Source organism: Oryzias latipes, chromosome 13 (genome assembly GCF_053564925.1).
Source record: "Oryzias latipes strain Hd-rR chromosome 13, Olatipes_Hd-rR_3.1".
NCBI lineage: Eukaryota > Metazoa > Chordata > Actinopteri > Beloniformes > Adrianichthyidae > Oryzias > Oryzias latipes.
Window position 1 is genome coordinate 13,192,099 of NC_136249.1, and position 18,110 is coordinate 13,210,208.

At 41.1% G+C, this 18,110-nt stretch overlaps 1 protein-coding gene across 36 annotated transcripts in view; it reads left to right on the plus strand.

The window, feature by feature from the left end:
* mecom (MDS1 and EVI1 complex locus) overlaps positions 1 to 18,110 on the plus strand; it is a 155,502-nt gene that overhangs the window by 127,052 nt on the left and 10,340 nt on the right. For 3 of the 36 annotated variants that reach the window (XM_011482816.4, XM_020708415.3, XM_020708416.3), the window contains 9 exons: positions 919 to 1,053; positions 8,264 to 8,366; positions 8,479 to 8,592; positions 9,625 to 9,736; positions 9,836 to 9,983; positions 10,080 to 10,260; positions 13,205 to 14,597; positions 14,809 to 14,899; positions 16,141 to 16,167. In XM_011482816.4, coding sequence (XP_011481118.1) covers positions 919 to 1,053; positions 8,264 to 8,366; positions 8,479 to 8,592; positions 9,625 to 9,736; positions 9,836 to 9,983; positions 10,080 to 10,260; positions 13,205 to 14,597; positions 14,809 to 14,899; positions 16,141 to 16,167 — 2,304 coding nt within the window. The remainder of the gene's footprint in view (positions 1 to 918; positions 1,054 to 8,263; positions 8,367 to 8,478; positions 8,593 to 9,624; positions 9,737 to 9,835; positions 9,984 to 10,079; positions 10,261 to 13,204; positions 14,598 to 14,808; positions 14,900 to 16,140; positions 16,168 to 18,110) is intronic. The other 33 variants (XM_011482817.4, XM_078930088.1, XM_078930090.1 and 30 more) reach the window with 16 other exon arrangements.

An 18,110-nucleotide genomic window follows, 5' to 3' on the forward strand; every position in this document is an offset into this window, starting at 1 on the left:
AACAATCTCTTTGTCACCTTTTTAAGTTCGTAGTTTGCGGTTCCCAGCAGTTGATTTGTTTCCATTAAAGTCTGCAGCTGCTGTCCAATAAATCAAATGTTCCCATTTTAAAACAACCGTACAGAAAACCTGTTAATTAAACAAGACGTGCAAAAGTCCGACAATTAAAAAAAAATTCTAAACGTTTCTATGTTTTTCCTAATCATGCAGTGTTGTAAACAGCATTATTACATTTTTATATAAATGATTAAAGAATAAAACATTATTATGAAAAAAATCAAATCTAGGAGGAAGTTGCAGAAGAACCAGAGATATTAACCAGCGATGTAAAATTTTATTTCAAAAGAAAAGTCCTTTTTCTCTCAAATTTTACTGGGGTCAAAATTGTTTTTGTTTTTTATACATTTATTTATATAGGTAAAACAAAGATCGAGGATGGTTATTTTGTCAAAAACAAAACCATGTAAAATTTCTATTTTATTTTATTTATTTTTTTATTTTCTTGCTAGTATTTATTTTAGGCATCTAAAGAATATAGTATTTCTTTGGCTGTAGTACTAATGTGTTGTTGCCCAATACTATTTACATTTTATCACGATGTAAAAAGCTTCCTCAGGGCCTTAATGACCTTTCTCCTAATAATTTAGTGTTCAAGTCTGTTTGTTTGGTTGTTTCGTTTTCCTTAGTCACTTAAAAAAAAGAAATAATAAAAATTTTAATCTGGCATGTTTGCATGTGTGTATTTTTTGGTGTGTATCTGTCAGTGGTGTGTGTTTGTGTTGCTCCACAGATTGCTCTGCTAACATTTGAGCTATATTTCTCGGTGGGAGGTTTGTGGTTAGGCTGTGTTTGGACACTGTAACCTGGTCTGATACCGATCGAAATCTACATCTCTCCTTCTTCCTTTCCTTTCTGCAGATCCTGGATGGGTCCGGCCATGTAAAATTCTGCGTGGATGCCAGCAAACCAGATACAGGAAGCTGGCTGAAGCACATCCAGTTTGCCCCCACGGCCACACAACATAACTTGACAGCGTGCCAGGTAGATGATCAGGTATGTGGAGACACAATTGCTCAACACAAAGAAAGTAAAGAAAAAGAAAACGTGGATGATTTGCTTTTGATTAGCTCTCAAACTTCTCAAAGTTCCTGCTTTTTAACTTTGATGCTTTTCCCAATATTTGTCCTCCTTGTGAAAAACTGTTATTGTGATCCAAGTCAGATAAACGCGGCTGGCCTGCCTTCAGTCTACACACACACTTCAGTGTGCTGCACAGACACCCCTCGCTATCAGGCCATGTTTTCCCACTGTAACGGTGCTGTGGCTTCTGCCGTGCAAAGACCACAGGGAATGATCAGAAGAGGCAGGGCTGGGATGATAGTTCTGCTCACTTCCCTGTCACGCTTGCGATATAAACTCTCAGATATGCATGGAATGTCACAGTCCTTTTGCTGCTCACCTGGCTGTAGAAAGGTGCGTGCTGCACAGATGGGGGCCTGTTCTTCTCCCTAACCCCCTTCAGACAGACGCACTGAGACACGGAGAGACAAGACAAGAGTCTAAACTTCATTTGAAGCGTGTGAGGAGCATGCCATCGCTTGACCCAGATAAAAAGAACACAATCAAGCTTTTGTGGTTGTCATCACTCCTCCCTGGTGGTCCATCTAGATAATTCTTTTAGTGCCATCTCAGAAATGCAGCTATTCAAAGATGTGCATAAGGTTTCCACATATTTCAATTCACATTTTTGCCATTAAAAAACAAATTTTATATCATTTGGTTTTTTTTTTTTTTTCCCACGCTGAAAAACCTTTTATGCGTCTTTTGCGTCCTCTCACCCTCCTCCTTTGGGAACAAAAATCTCTTCTTCACATGAAGAAGAGCAGCTTCCATAACACACTCAGCGTCTCTCTTGTAAAAGACACAGGGAGACAGCCTTTCCTGAGCCGGCCTCTTCACGAGGTGTGACTCACTGTCAACACGGTGGTTCTGCTTGGTTAGCCGTGTAAGGCTCCGACAGGTCACGGACATGGCTATGATGAGGTGATTGTTAAGTATTACACTCTGTCACAACACAGCACAATGTGCCGTCTTTAAGCCTTCCGGCCAACTCTGTGTGTTTTTGAAAACACACTGTAGCCTCTCACAATGCCTGTCTGTATTCTTAAATTGAAAAGCCGAAATGGGGTGGTCCTGTAAAGGCACTGTCAGTTTTTGGTGCTCTCTGTGTGTATATGTGTGCCTGGGCTTGTGGGGGCTTTTTGTGTTTACGTGTGCAAAGTGGTTTTTATGTCTCTTGAGTGTTTGCACACACCTGGAAGGGTCTGGGCTTCTACAAAGGCGCGTGGAAACTTTGCTTTTATTTGTGCAAGCTGCGGGGCCATGAATTGTTCATTGCAGCTCCCTGCACTCCTCATTCTTAGCTGCAAATGTTTAAAACACACACCACCTGATAACCCACCCCAAACCCACATATTACACCGTCAACGCTTGCAAACTCCTACTATCCACAGATTTCTGCACAGATTAATGGGTTCACATATTTCTGCTGTTGTTAAGTATTACACCTCAAGAAAATGATGAGATGTTCTCATGAAATAATTTTTAAGCTATTTATTTTGAGGCAGAAATTCCAGGTGCGTTGGTAGTCCCGGGTCTTTTTGAGCACCGGTTGAGCTCTGCCCGTGTGAGAGTGGAACTGCCTTCCATCCTCTCATTTTTCAGACTCTGGTCTATCAAAAAATTTATGAACAATCTTTTTGGAAAACGAGGGAGTAAAAGAGGAGGAATAAATGAGTGAGTCTCTTATTTTTCCCCCAATTGGAGGAAAACTCATGTTTGTTTTGATTTCTTTTTTTCTCATTGGGTTAGCTACATGTCCATTAAAGCTTCATGTTATGAAGGCATCTGCAGAAAAAACATCATCTCAAGGGGTTTCCCTCTAGTTCCATATTTTGATTTATCCCATATTCGATGTTAGAAAATCTGGTTTTCTCATAAAAGAAGAAAATGTTGACAAAATAATAAGATATAAATTGTAGATTACGTTTGCTTTTTGCAAAATTTACTAAAGACAGATTTTTATGGCTTTTCTGGATTTGATTTTGCTGAGTGGGGAGGGAAAAAGCATCAAAAGGAAATGAGGTGGAAGGTGACCACGCATGAATCACTGAAATGTAACAAATTAAAAAATGTTCTTTAAATTCCCTTTTATATTAAACCCATTAAAGCGTTTATTAATTTTTAACTGTTACTTTGCTAAATATTGTCTTCTTTCTTTCGCAGTCTTTAATTTTTTCTAGTCCACTCAAATAAGAGAGCGAGCATGGATCCCTCCATGATCAGCATGCTTTGTCATTAGGATAATTGGGGCAATTAGAGTCTGAAAAAACCCTCCACTGTGCTCCTCACTCCACTCATTCAAGTGAATGGAGAATTGATGGAAGTGTAATTAACATCTCACAACGAGGCCTAAAGAGCCTTTCATAAAATAGTCGGGATATGAGTGTTAATCTCATCCCTTCTATTGATTCTCACTCAGAATTGAGTGGGATGAAGTGGCTCAGGGGCATATTGGGAAAACACAGTTGGCATTGTAACCCACACACATAAATGTGTTATAAGGAATTTGGGGGAGACACATGCTGTAAAACCCAATATTTACTTCATTAAATAGAGTTTGCACCGTCAAAAATCTAATTTATTTATTTTCTCAAATAATTCCGCAAATTCCAATCCACCCGACTCTACTTTTAAGACTATTATTCCACATCTCACCCAATGAAACACAAAGAAAGTCATGCTGGCTTCCTTACATGCTCCTTCAATTGGCTGGAACTATTTCCACACCGTGTGCTCTTGCTCTTTATTACTCTCAAAGTCACATAATGGTTTTGCTTAGAAGCCAGGCGATGGCGACTGCCAAATATGCTGTACAAGTAGCATGACTGATAGCCTCAGGGAAGCTGCAACACATGTGGACATGTAATGCTGCTGTTGTGCAACAAATGAGCACGCACAAGTAAGCAATTTAGAGGTCGTCTTTGTTTAATTTAATGGTCATTTATTTTTGCTTCAACTTTAAGCCTTGATGGGCGTTTTTGAACCCTAAACTTGTTTTTACAAAAATGTTTTAATTGGTTGAGGGTGGTAAATGCAAAGAATAGTTTTTCGCACAGACCAGAATGCATTCTGAGTTTACATAGACCCACAAAATGAATAATATAGTTTAGCACACAGAGTACAATCTGTTAATGACTAATAGAAGAAACAAAATATCTCATTATTAGCCGAAAACCTCTGACAATAAGTGTGGATGTTTAAAAAAGTTTACATGAATATTTTTCATGTTTTTGCTGATGGTTTTAAGTGTTATAATCTAACAAAAGGATTTAAAATATTGTTTTTCTTGGGGTAATTGTCTCAAAAATGTATCCAGATTTAGGTTATACCCTCCTTTTTTGGTGCATATTGATTGTTAACTTATTTTCATTTAATCATCCAATCATTCTTTTTCTTCTCCTACATTTCTGTTTTTGTAATTTTCCTTCTTTGCTTGTGAAAGCTCCAAACTCCCAACAGAGAAGTGGGAGCAAGGAGGATCTTTTGCCACTCTCTTTGGACAATTAACTTTGAGGAGTTTCAAATTGTTTCCATTATTTTAGCTGGCTGCTCTTTTGTTGAAGCTATGGTTCCTGTCAGTCAACCTTGTGCAGTAGCTTAGTAAAGACTCAAATTATCTTTTGATCTGTTTTCAAAGTTTCTTTTCATTATAATTATGCCATTTTTAGTTAATAAACCTGTGCCGTTTTCTAGGACATAGTTTCTGCAGAGCTGCAGTATTTTATTAGAATTCGCCTCTGAGTTGTGGGGCTGTTAACATGAAGAAACTCTGCCCCTAGTTGCCATCACCTTTCTGTTTACACGCTCTCCCACTAGCTCACAACCTAACAATATTGGAGCAATATTGGAGCAATCCAGCGACGCAGTGCCTGATCCCAAGATTACAGATTTGAGCCAAGTTCCAAGTCTGCTAGTGGATGCATCAGAATGGAGTGGAGCAGGAAGCTTGTGGTCTGCGCAGTGTATTTTCAACGTAACAGACGAGCTCTTTTTGCTTTCTTTTCAGTCTGGTTTTCATTGTGAAAACTTAAGCATAAAGTTATTTTCTACACGTTTTTATTTTTTTAAAAAAAATTTTTTACCAATATGACACGGGGAATTCATAGAAGAGGATTGGTTTCCCATCTATAATCTTATTGAGAATTAGTTTTAAACATAAAAGCTTCAACAGTTTAATTGGTAGAATTGGATTGATCAGTTTTCTAGTTTTACTTTGCGTATTATTTTACCATAATAGGACATACATGCTTCTTAAAATAAAATATTTTAAGTTTATGATTACATGTCCTGAGGCTTGACAACCCCCCTTCCCTCCCTCCCCAGTCCCAGTATCAGTCTCCTGGAGCGGAATCTCTGTAGACCAACATGCCTGTTTGAGCTGCTATCTGATTGTTTCTGAATCACAATATTTTTGTGACCTTACAGGGGTGACGGCCTGTGAGTGCCTGTATGTGTTTTTCTGTGTCCATGCGCTGGCGTGACTCTGACAGAAGCCGAAGTGAAAAATGTCAGGACCCTCACAGTTCAGTTCCCTTAATTCTTTTGTTCACACGGTGGGGGCCACATTTTGCTTTTTGCCATCCAGGACTGCATCTCCATTTGCCAAGCTGGTAAACCCCTTAGGACCCGGTGCTGATAAGAAGGTCATGTTGATTAACAAAGGCAAGAAAAACAATTTTGCTTTTGAAGAAGTTAAAGTTATAAAATGCAATCTAAGTTCTAATATTTTTAATGTGATTTTTTTTTTGTTTAAAATTGCAATAAAATACAAAAAAATGCTCTAGAAATAAAAGATTTGAACCCTTTAAAAGAGGAGATGTCGCCCACGACACCTAAAAAACACACGCTCTTTGGCAAACCGTAACTTTTCAACTGTCTTCCTGATCAACATGAATCACCGTAAAAATGCAATACATTACTGGGGCAAAGTAAGTGTCACAAAAGCTACTTTTTTTGTGACAAAATCAGCTGATTTACATTGATTACTTGATTTCAAAATAATTCAAATGTTGTTCAAAATAAAAAAAAAACTATTATCAAAGAGGATCTCTCAGGTTTTAAGATACGGACACATCGTGCATGTAACACATGTTCAAGCACTGAACACAAGTTTTCAGCCCATGGTGATCACACAAGACAAACAGGAAAGGGCTTATTCTTCTTCTTGCACAGTTTGCTAGCACATGTTTTCCACCTACAGTTGGTGCGAAATGTGAAAGCGGTGATAATCTCCAGACACTTTCTTTAACAGATTTGATTCTGATATATGAAAGACTTGATGTCATATAATTCTGGCCGGTCAAATGCTGCCATTATTTATTTCTCCTTTATAATCAGTTTGAAACGGTTAACACTGTGAATTTAAGGGAACAAAATCTATCCTTTACTACCAAATCTATGCCCCTTATTGGTCAAAGTTTGACCTTTTATAGCTTTCGTTTTGTACGTAGAGCCTGAAGAGCGCCATGGAAACTTGCGATGCATGATCGCGAGAGCTTTGAACACAGAAGGCCATTTATGTGTGGAAGTGGTCACTTGAACACGCGTTGCCGTTTGTGTGAACGTAGCTATGAGATCAGAGTGATTTGAAAATAAAGTTTGATTTGATAACACATACAGCCTGAGAGGGGCAAATATGTTTAGGAAACCAGCTGTGAGAACAAATGCTAAACTTCACTGCATCTCCACAAGAGCGGTTCAGATATAGAATAACTGCAGGGAAGGCATTAAAAATTGTCAATCAATAAAAAAAAATTAAAGGAAAAATTAAGGTTGATATAAGAAATAGATATAAAGAATTCATGTATTTAAAAAAAAAGTTTGACCATAATTTGTTTATAAAACTTTAAGTTTAGATTAAATTGAAAAAAAGCTGCTTGGACTTGATAAGCAGTTAATCTTCATGCAAAGCCCTTTTTAAACCTACAGTCATTCATCGTTCTACTTTTGTTTATGATGTTTATTTTATCAGTCCGAAACAAATGCAAAAAATCACAACTTTAATGTGCTGCATATCAGTGCAAGGCTGCTTTTCTCACTTCAGAAGCTGGAATTACGTTGATTGTGTAAACGGTTGAAAATTTATGGTGTTTAAAAGAACGTTATCACTGGAGCTAAAACTTCAGTGTTAAAGGGCTAAAAGATGTCACTTTCTTTCCTTTTTAGGAGCATGCACCAGTCCGTTTGTCAGCTGAGCCACTGTGACTCTAGTTACAGTTTTGTATGAATCATTGCATCATTTTTCCATAAATACAAACAATGGTACCTGCAGTTGTAGAACAGTGCACAGGATGCTTCACTGTCCTGACTCTGACCAGCCCTGCGTGGCTCTGCTGTGGATTTGTTCACCTTCCAAGTATCCACCTCCCCACCCCTGCAGAATTCATTTCTAATAAATGCCTTCATCGTCATTGTCATGGTGACACAGCAAAGGAAGCTGTGATGCTAAATGTCCGAACCTTGCCAGGAATAACTCTGTGTGGGATTGTTTCACAGAGAAAGCCCATTGTGTGTTCATGGGGAGCTTTATAGTCAGTTTCTTAACCTAAGCAGTGCCTCCTGACACACTCGTCGCTTATTCGAGAACATCAATTGGTGGCATGAACACTTTAAAGTGAAACATGTGCATTCAAACATCAACTCTGCATCACAGCACCTAGGTTTAACTTCACTGTGTAACTTTGTTCTACGATAAAATTGTTTGTTTCAAACAACCTGCTTGTTTTGCCGGCTGCTGAATTAGCGTGTTCATTCCCACTTCCTGCCCACTATGATCTCCACTGTGTGTACTTGACACTGTATTTACCCCTGCACTTTGGTGGTTAGTGCTTTCATTTACATAAGAAGATGGATGTCTTAAATGATGACTATTTACAAGTTAATGGGGGTGTGTGTTTTTGCGTTTCATCACCCCCCTCTGAGGTGGTGATGATTGTATGACATTCATGTACACAACTTGGGTACTTTGTGTATTTTTTGTGTTATTCGTACAGTATCAAGAGCGTCCCTGATGGACATCTGTTGCTATACAATTATGGGCATAATTGCAGTGACTAGCAAAGAAGTAGTGCAGCACTGGGACGTGTTCCTCTCTACACATTTGTGTGGCCTTCTTAACCTAGACTTGTGCTGTCTGTTGCAGATCTTCTACAAAGTCACCAGAGAAATCTTTCCCGGTGAAGAGCTGCTACTTTTCATGAAGGCAGAGGAGTATTCATGCGACACAATGGCTCCTGATATTCACGGTGCGCATTATAAAGACACACAAATCTGCATTTTTGTCCCTTTGTGACGCATGTATACATTTTAATTATCTAAACAAGCACTGGGATGACTTTCCTTCCTTCCACTGTGCAGAGGAGAGGCAGTACCGCTGTGAGGATTGCGATCAGCACTTTGAATCCCGCAACCAGCTGCTTGACCACCAGAAGCAGCCATGTGGGGGGCCACCTTCTTCATTCCTAAACTCAGGTTTGACTGGAGTTAAGGCGTTAGTGTGTGATGCTGCTGTGAACTGTAACTGAGCTGTCGGGTAGGAAAACTGAAAACTCAGCTCAGATAGTTGTACACGAATCTGCAAATTGGTCTGTAATATCTTAAAGTTGAGTCATGGCTTCTGGCATGGCATCAGGAAGCTCCATCATGAAGCCACTTGGATGAGAAGTGAAATGATTTAAAGAGGAAGATTTTAAGTCCAGATGCCACGACTCAACTTCAAGATGTCACCTGGATTAATGAGAACATTCACAGACAAAGTACTACACATTTTGGGGGAGAACCTCTTAAAAGGGTGCAGAAATATGATAACACATTGGGTTTTTCTTTTTTAGTTTAAGCTCCAGAATTCAAAAGTGAAAAAGCTTTACATTAAATATCTAGTGTGGCCACAGGTTTTTTGACTAATTGGAATGAATATGTTCATGCTCAAAGACACACTCTCATGAAAATCGAATTTTTGGTGTTTTTAACATGTTCTTGTGGCATTTTTCTTATGAGGAGGACATAAATTAAGAAGATTAAGCTCAAAATTGAATTTCTGACTATTCAAATCGTTGTGAATCAGGAGCAGAAAAACTGCTTGGCGGGCTCCTTGCTCCGGGCTCCATGCCCACAGCTCAGAGTCGAAGTTCTGATGAACTACTGCTGCTCTGCAGAAACTATGTCCCAGAAAACTACACGTTTTTTTTTTTTAAGCTAAACCAGCAAAACCATAATTAAAAGACAACTGGAAACACTATTAAAATAGTTCAAAAAACGGTTTTTAATTCAGTTTTAATTACATTCTGCCTTCAAATAATTTTATATATATATGCTGGACAAAACACTGACAGACATAATTACTTGAGAACAGAACTATGCACATAGAATATCCTACAGCAAAATCTTAGTCAGGTATGACAGGGATTTAAAAACGTGCTGTTGGTTAGATGTCCGGCTTCTTGAAGTTCAGAATAAGAGTTTTCTTGATGTATAGTCATCTTACATCCTGTCTTGTGAATCCAGGAGAGGATAGCGGGCTGAAGGACCATGAACCTGAAGACTTGCGGCCCTACAGTTCATCCCATGGTCTCCACGAGTGCAAAGAGTGTGATCAGGTCTTCCCTGATGTCCAGAGGTAGTGTCACAATTTGAGCATATGGTCTATCATGCAGTTTTTCCAGTGGTTTGGTTTTTCTCACAACCACACGCTGTTCTCCTTCTGTGTTCCTTTCAGCCTGGAGGCCCACATGCTCTCCCACTCTGAAGAGAGGGAATATAAGTGTGATCAGTGTCCCAAGGCCTTCAACTGGAAATCAAACTTGATCCGACATCAGATGTCACACGACAGCGGCAAACACTACGAATGTGAAAACTGCTCAAAGGTAAAGTGAAGGCACTCGCTTGAATTGTCCTGATTATTCCAACCGGGTTATTGTAATGGATAGTAACTCCTCTGTGTGTATGGTTCCTTCCCCCAGCAGGTGTTCACAGACCCCAGCAACCTTCAAAGGCACATTCGCTCGCAGCATGTGGGGGCGCGTGCCCACGCCTGCTCTGACTGTGGCAAGACGTTTGCAACGTCTTCAGGCCTCAAGCAGCATAAGCACATCCACAGCAGTGTCAAGCCCTTCATGTGTAAGTCACTAAGACCCTACCTATGTAAGTCTCCTCAGTACATTACAATAATAATGACAATATGCTTTGACTGGCATTGATTAGCAGGAACTAATAATTTTGCAGAAGTAATTTAGGTCTTCCACAGGCTCTCCAGCACATGTCTTTTTAAGCCAGGTGACATGCAGGTGACCTTTTGCATTAAGGTCCTCAGTCACTGCTGGTTTGGTAACACCAGCAAACCTCCTGTCAGTCACCATCAACACCACTACTTACACGTTTTTCATAGATTTCACACATTTTTGCTGCGTCTAACAGACAGATCAGGTCTCTTTCCGTGGAGGGCTTTTATTTCTTTTTAATTTTTGTGCTCCACTCGAAGCTTATAAAAACATATTTATGCTTAAAAACACAGTCGTTCCCCTTTCGCCAGCTAATATGTTGGAATTATCTTCATCAAAGACCTCTCATTCCTCAATCTGTCTTTTCTGGCTCTAGCACGTTCATCATTCCTCACAAATAGCAACCACATGTAGAGCCCTGCAAATAATCCATTTGCTGTAATCAGCAGAAAACATGCAGGTTTGAAAACAGCTAATGGTTGTGTTAAAAAAGATGAAGTAATCCCAAGCAGAAAGGCTCCCTGGGTAAGATACTGTGTGGAGTGTTTGATTGTTCTTGAATGACATCTTCTGGACAGTAGGGATGTACAAAACTGGCATTTTTGTTTTGTTTTTTTGTCAATATTATCAGTGCACACGAAGTATGTATACACAACGTATGAATCATCTATGAAATGAAAACACTCAGAAATGTGTTTATAAGATTCAGTTTCCTTTTAAGGAGCAAGAGAACACACATGTTCTAGATGACAGTTTACGCTAGCTGGAATGCGTGCCTAGTTATTCTATTAATGACACTATTACATCACTGATGGTGATGATAGGAGTTTCCTTGTGGTTTTTTCAGACCCTGTGGTTATACTAAAAACATCCAATAAGGATCAATAAAAGTTGTTATTTTGTTTAAAAAAAGTGCTGACTTCAATGTAAAATGCATGTTCAGACTTTAAGCCATCAAGACTTTATTTGTTGTATTCAAAATGTCTTTTTTTTTTTGTGTTTTGCCACCTACATTCCCTGCACCTAAATACTGGCCATCAGATTAAAAAAACAAATTCCATGCTCCTCCCACTTTTTCCAGATGTTTTCAACCTGATTTTAAAGACTGCTTTGACTTCCTCATTTACTCGTTAAAGTCGGCCTTTCTGTAAGGTTGCGTTCTCTTTTGGCTTAGCCTTACTCACTTAGAATTCCTCAGGGCTGTTTATTCAAATCTGCTTCCCGAATACGTTTTCCTGGTCTTCCTTTCAATCTCTTTGAATTGACTCTCATGCACCTTATGTCTGGAAAGCATCCAAAGTATGCATGAGCTTAATCACTGGGAGAATCTAACCATTTCCTGATACCAAACATCTAACAGCAATGTGAGCAAAATCTATCACTCAGAGGTGCCTCTGACTGATCTTTTAAATGGAAAAATCAAGGTTTTAAGGCGTAAACTGGAGTGAAACCAGTCCAGAGAATTAGGGAGTGTTTGAAAGCAAGCAAAGAGGGGGTTCTTGTCAAGATGAGTGTTTTTTTGTGGGGGAAGCTGAATTGCAAACTGACATGCAAGAGGCAAACTAGAGGCTATAAAGAAAATCTGAGAAGTTGGAGCAGAAAACCGGGGAGTAAATGTACCAATCAGCTGGTAAATATTGGAAATAAGGTGTGTAATATGAACAGAATGTACATGGAGCACATTAAACTTAAAAAAAAGAAGATAAGTCAATAAATAAAGATGGAGAAGATGTTAATTCGCTTATATCTTAATAGGACTTATCTACTTTCCAATAAAGGCCCAAAGTGCTTTACAGTCACATTCCCATTCACCCATGCACGCACATGTTCACACTCTCCGCTGCCAAACACTGGCACAAACTTAAACCACCCACAGCAATGTGGGGTTCAGTGTCTTGCCCACTAACACTTTGACCCCAAACCTTCTTATAGGATTTTAACTACATTACTTTTGCACCATGTCTGGAGAATAATGTGCAGTCACAGTTGAGACATTTTGTTCAAAGAACCCCTTTCTAAATCATCCACTAGTATTACATAAAGTTGACAGATTAATGACCACGATAGATAACATTGGATGCTGGGGTTTTGTTTTTGGATCGGGTGTTGTCAATGTACATCTTCCGGGGCTAGACAAAGTGACATGCAGCTACAGAACGGTTGGCTGTGGGAAGGTCACTTAGCACAGGACGACATGGCCTCAGCCCAGGGGGGGACAAGGTGAGGGGGTTGCGCAGGCCGGCTTGAGACTTTAGAGGCCTGGAGGGGGAAGAGGGAAGAGAGGCAGCAGAGGACGTGAGCCCTGTCCCTGGGAACCGGACTGCAGGATAGGATTCATTCAACTCCACTTCCTTCTCAAACCTAAAATAGAGCCATTGTGCTGTGTGCGGCTGAGAATGTGTATATGTGTGTAGCTTGAGTCTGCATTCCTGTTCACATCCCTGTGTGTCTGTGTGTGATCCAGCTGCTTTTTGTTGTGTGAATACTTTGCAAATGTGCCTGCATGTCCATGTCCTCGCCTGATTGTTTACGGACTCCTTGGGAGCGTTACTGAAAGGACAATGGGGATGGAGATGCCTGGGAATCTGGTTTGATGTGCAGGTGATGAGTGGCAGCAAAAGATTCACACAATCAAACAGACATACTCACTTACAATGCCAGGATTTGGACACGCCTCTGTTTTTACATTGCTGGAAAGCTATTGTCAGATTGTTAGTGGGAACAAATGTGATATCACTCATGCTGTATTACTCCTCCCAGGGTTTTGTCATTCTAATTCATGTTAACTAGTGATGTCATGTAACCTGTCTCTGTGGTAATCTGTAATAGCAATTGACAGCTTGTGCATCTGTCTCGTGTCCCTGCAGGTGAGGTATGTCACAAGTCCTACACCCAGTTTTCTAACCTTTGTCGGCACAAGCGCATGCACGCTGACTGCCGGACACAGATCAAATGCAAGGACTGTGGCCAAATGTTCAGCACCACGTCATCCCTGAATAAGCATCGACGCTTCTGCGAAGGCAAAAATCATTTCACGGCCGGGGCTCTCTTTGCCCAGGGTATGCCACTTCCAGGCACTACTGGTTTGGACAAAGCCGCTCTTGCCATGGGTCATAGCAGTGCTGGACTTGCTGATTATTTTGGGGCCAGTCGCCACCATAGCGGGCTTACCTTTCCTGCAGCTCCTGCATTTCCTTTCAGCTTCCCAGGCCTCTTTCCTTCTGGACTATATCACCGACCTCCCCTCGTACCAGCCACAACGTCTCCCATCAGACAGCCACCTCATGCACCTGTTGCAGGGCCTGGTACAGAGGTGAGCAAAAGTCCTCTGCTTCCTCCAAGCCCTGGAGCTCTTGAGTCCCGTGAGCTGCTGAAAGCTCTGGGCAAAGATTGTTCACCTGAAAAGGAGAAACTCGACTCAGAGCTCCACAACCAGGGTTCATCTTCCTCCACAAAGCAACGAAACAAGCAGAGCGACCACTCTGAAAGCAGCGACCTGGATGATGTCAGTACGCCTAGCGGAAGTGAACTGGAGAGTACGTCAGGCTCTGAGCTTGAGAGTGACTTGGACAGTGAGAGGGAAAGAGGGGCTGCTCGGGAAAACGGCAAAGGCCCCAAGAGAAAAGCCAGTGAAGGCGAACCCAAGAGCCACGGTTTGATGGACAGCAGTGCTGCCATAGACTTTCCTGGCCCTTCCCTGATCCCATCCTCGCTGGATGAGCACACAGCCGTAACAGGGGCTGTGAATGACTCTATTAAGGCCATTGCCTCCATTGCTGAGAAGTACTTTGGATCAACTGGGCTAGCTGGCTTGCAGGACAAAAAAGCTGGGCCTCTGCCCTACCCTTCTATGTTTCCATTGCCTTTCTTTCCCGCTTTTTCCCCTCCAGTTTACCCCTTTCCAGATAGGGACGCCAGGTCTACAAACCTCAAAGCGGATCCTCAGTCTCCAGGAGATGAATGCAAAAAGGCCCAGGGCAAGTCTTCGTCTGAGTCACCTTTTGACCTCACTACCAAGCGAAAGGAGGAAACATTAGCCTCATTTGCCTCTTCCAAACCAGAGCCCTCACATCCAAGTGGACAGGATCAGCCACTAGATCTAAGTCTGGGGCCCAGAGGCCATGGACGTAAACTAAAGGAGGAGGACGTAAAGAAGAATCCTACTTACAAAGATGAGAAGCGAGCAGTGGAGATTCCCAAACCAAACACCTCCCTGCAGCATGCCAGACCTACACCTTTCTTCATGGACCCCATTTACAGGTATTGCGATTCCCAGTGTCTCATTATTTATGATATCACAAGATAAAAATCGTACAAAATGTTTGACTGTCATTACAGAAAATCAAAGCGTTAGATCCTTCTGAAAAACTTTACAGTTTGTTTATTGGAGTTTCTTTTGTAAAACTGAACAGATATGTCCCCATGTCTGCTGCTGTTTGTATGTTAAGAGCTGATAGAAATCTATTATTAGCAGGGTTGAGAAGAGGAGAATGAGTGATCCGTTTGAAACTCTGAAGGACAAGTACATGCGACCAACTCCAGGCTTCCTCTTCCATCCACAGGTACGTTTTCACCTGTGGGCAAACTTTTTCAACCTATATGATTTCCTATAGCTCTCTACTTGTAAAATCTCAGTGCCACAGGTGGAGACAAGTCTTGACAGTATCAATTTTTATTCATTCTAAATTGATACCAATATCACTATTACCCCTCCTGATGTTCAGATATGACAGTATGATGCTAAACATTAATTTTATGGGTTTTTTTTTCTATTTCACAATGTGTATCCTAAACTGGTCAAACTGGGATTGATGAGGATTAGACTGCAGCCATAGTCTTATACAAGCTACTGCCTGTTAAGACCATTGTTGGCTATCTGAAACAGATGTGGCAGTAAGAAAGGGAACATTGTGGCATTTTCTTCCCGTAATATGTCTTTGATTACAGTATAAAAAAATGATATGATCTTAAAGTAGTGATTTGTACTCCTGGGTTTTGTGCCAGTGTTTCCACAATTTTCTTGCGCGTGTGTGTTGTGTGTGTGGACACACGCCGATTTTAACACGTGTGTGTTGTGTGTCTACGACATGTTGCCTCCCCGTTCATTTGCTCAAACTTGCCCTGCGGGTGAGAACAGTCTGTCGGAAAGTGAAAACACCACTTTCTCAGGCATATGATTTTTTTTTTTTCCTTTCTGTTCAAGCCGTTTCAGGTCTAGTTTTTACAGGCTGTTTCATTTGTCTGATTTATGTCCCCTGTCCAGAGTGCTGCATGGGCCCAGCCTGTAGCAGCCACATGGCTACTCCGCCTTCCTTAATGAGGTGTCCTATCAGTAGAAACACTAACTGAGTACTTAGACCATCTTTAAGAGTTTATGACAAAAACTCATGACACACAAATCATTCCTAAAATACCAGGCCCGCACAGCTCTGAGTCAAGAGGCCCTTTGTACACTTCTGAGTGGGTTTGTTGTCAGTTACCTGACTCAGTTTTAAGCAACATATCCAAAAAAGTTTGCAGTTCTGCGGCCACTGGAATTTGTAGTGAATCAGCTTCTTATTTCCTGGAAGGAAATTTAACATCCAGGCAATACTGGTTGTGGCCTCCACTAACGAGCCTATTGAGCAACAGGAAGTGTTGGAAATGATTTGTCTTCCATAACTTCCCTGCCAGAACTCAGCAGAAAGGTAGCTTTCATAGCATACCAAATAGAAAAGTTCTCATACTCCTCCAAACCTATGTATTCCGTTGATTACTTCTTGGTTCTGACAGCTTTCTCTTTTCCCTCTCTTCCGCCCTTCAGTTTCGTTTGCCAGATCAGAGAACTTGGGTAAGTTCTTCTTTAACCTACAGTTCCATTGCTGTTGAAACAGAACCCATCCAGTAATTGATGCATGTGCTGCACAGCAGTTTGCAGTTGACCTCATTCAGCTTTAGCATGGCTTCAACCTATCATCATCACAAAGCTGTGTACGCTCTGGGCATGTGTTGCGCGTTCCAGAACACACTGAAAGTGGGCATATGGTGTTCACACAGGTCTGTCGCTACCCAATACTAGCGTTGGAAGAGGCTTGATGTGAAATGTTAAAACGGTGCAAATCCCATGTCAGGCTCCAGTCCGGAGTGAGAGCGTCAGGTCCAAGGCAAAACCAATAAAAACCACTCCACAAGGTTTTTGTGAATGGGGAAAAATGGCTGTTATTTTTATTTTTACAGCAGGTAACCAGCAGCAATGTCAATACATGCTCTGAAACCCAAATTCCTCTCTCTCATGAACCAAAATTCACACTTTTATAAGACATGGCCCCTCCCCTGGGCCAGGTGGTTTCAGTTGAGGTTAATTGTTGATTTTTGGTCAGGCCCTACAAAAGCCTACCAAACCCAGAGAATGGGTCCTTTGACCCAGGAAGTGAAACTGAAAAAGGTAAGACAAGTCAGCAAGACATACAAAAATAGATAAACATAATACACCCAAACAAAGCACCCAAAATAATATAGGAATAAAGGAGTTAACAATGTGTATATCAGTGTGTGTTGTTATCAGGAACTTGCTAAGATGTTTTAAATGGTTGAATGTGTGCACCCACCCAACCAGCATTAGCTTAGTCCCTGAGTATATGATGTGTGTGTCTGTATGTTTGAGTTCCTGTGTGGAGTTTCAGTCAGGGGAAACTGCCACATCCCGTGAATCTTGCTCCAGGCATTTTTTCGCATCTATGAGACTTGGTGTCATATACAGGCGATGATCACTTTTCCAACTGTTGTCACTTCAGTGTATTGCAAAGGATGCCATCCATGTGTCACTACCAAAGCCAAGTCCCTGATTGGTCAAAGTTCAACTGATTTAACTATCAGCGTGCATTCAATGGGTGCACATTTTGTACGTAGAGCCCACAAACAGACTTTAAAACTAGCGTAAACGTGAGAGTTTTGAATGCAGAAGCCCAAAATGCTCATATGTGTGCCTTTATATAGACTTTTCATTGGAAGCAGCCGCTCAAACCCGGTGCGAATGTACCACAACAAGGCCGATCATAGGGTCCCACTCCTTTATCTACTACTGAGAATAAGTGAATCCTATTCCTGTTTTCTTTTATTTTTCAACCATTTTATTTAGACTAACAGAGCCAAGGTTCCTGATTTGTTGCTATATTTAATTGTAGAAACCACCCTCATTAACATGAAAGGGTTGAAGAGGGAATTTCCAGCTGAGCGACACCCTATTTGAATGTGCAACTCTAAATATATGTTTGCTTTTTCAAATGGGCATTGAAGGGATCACATGCAAGAGGGGGCATGGGAATTGGGGGGTGGTCGTTAAGAAGCGCTGCTTTTTATCAGGGAGAGGGTAACAGTCTCTGTGGGACCAGGGAAGCGGGAGGTTAGGCCCTCCCTCCCAACATCTGGTTCCTGATAAAGATCAACAATTGAGAATGCATCTTGCTAATTAAGGCCCGAAACAGCATCACTGACATCTAAAGATGGCCAATCAACTGCTGGTCCCAGAGCAAGGCTATAGCAACAAGCGAGTTTATAAATCCGCGCAAAATTGCCTGCGGAAATAAGGCCAGGGGTTTTGAATGTACATGTGTTGGGTTGAGAGGGGGTCACTGACAGCAAGAAGTAGGAGGTCCATAAAACTATCAAAAAATCTCTTTTGAACAAAATGGTTCCTTGCATTTTTATTTGAGCATTTTGCAGACAGTCCTGTCAAACAGTGGTCTAATGAGCCTCGCTCACAATCCATAAAACAGTTCAGAAGCTGGAGGCTTT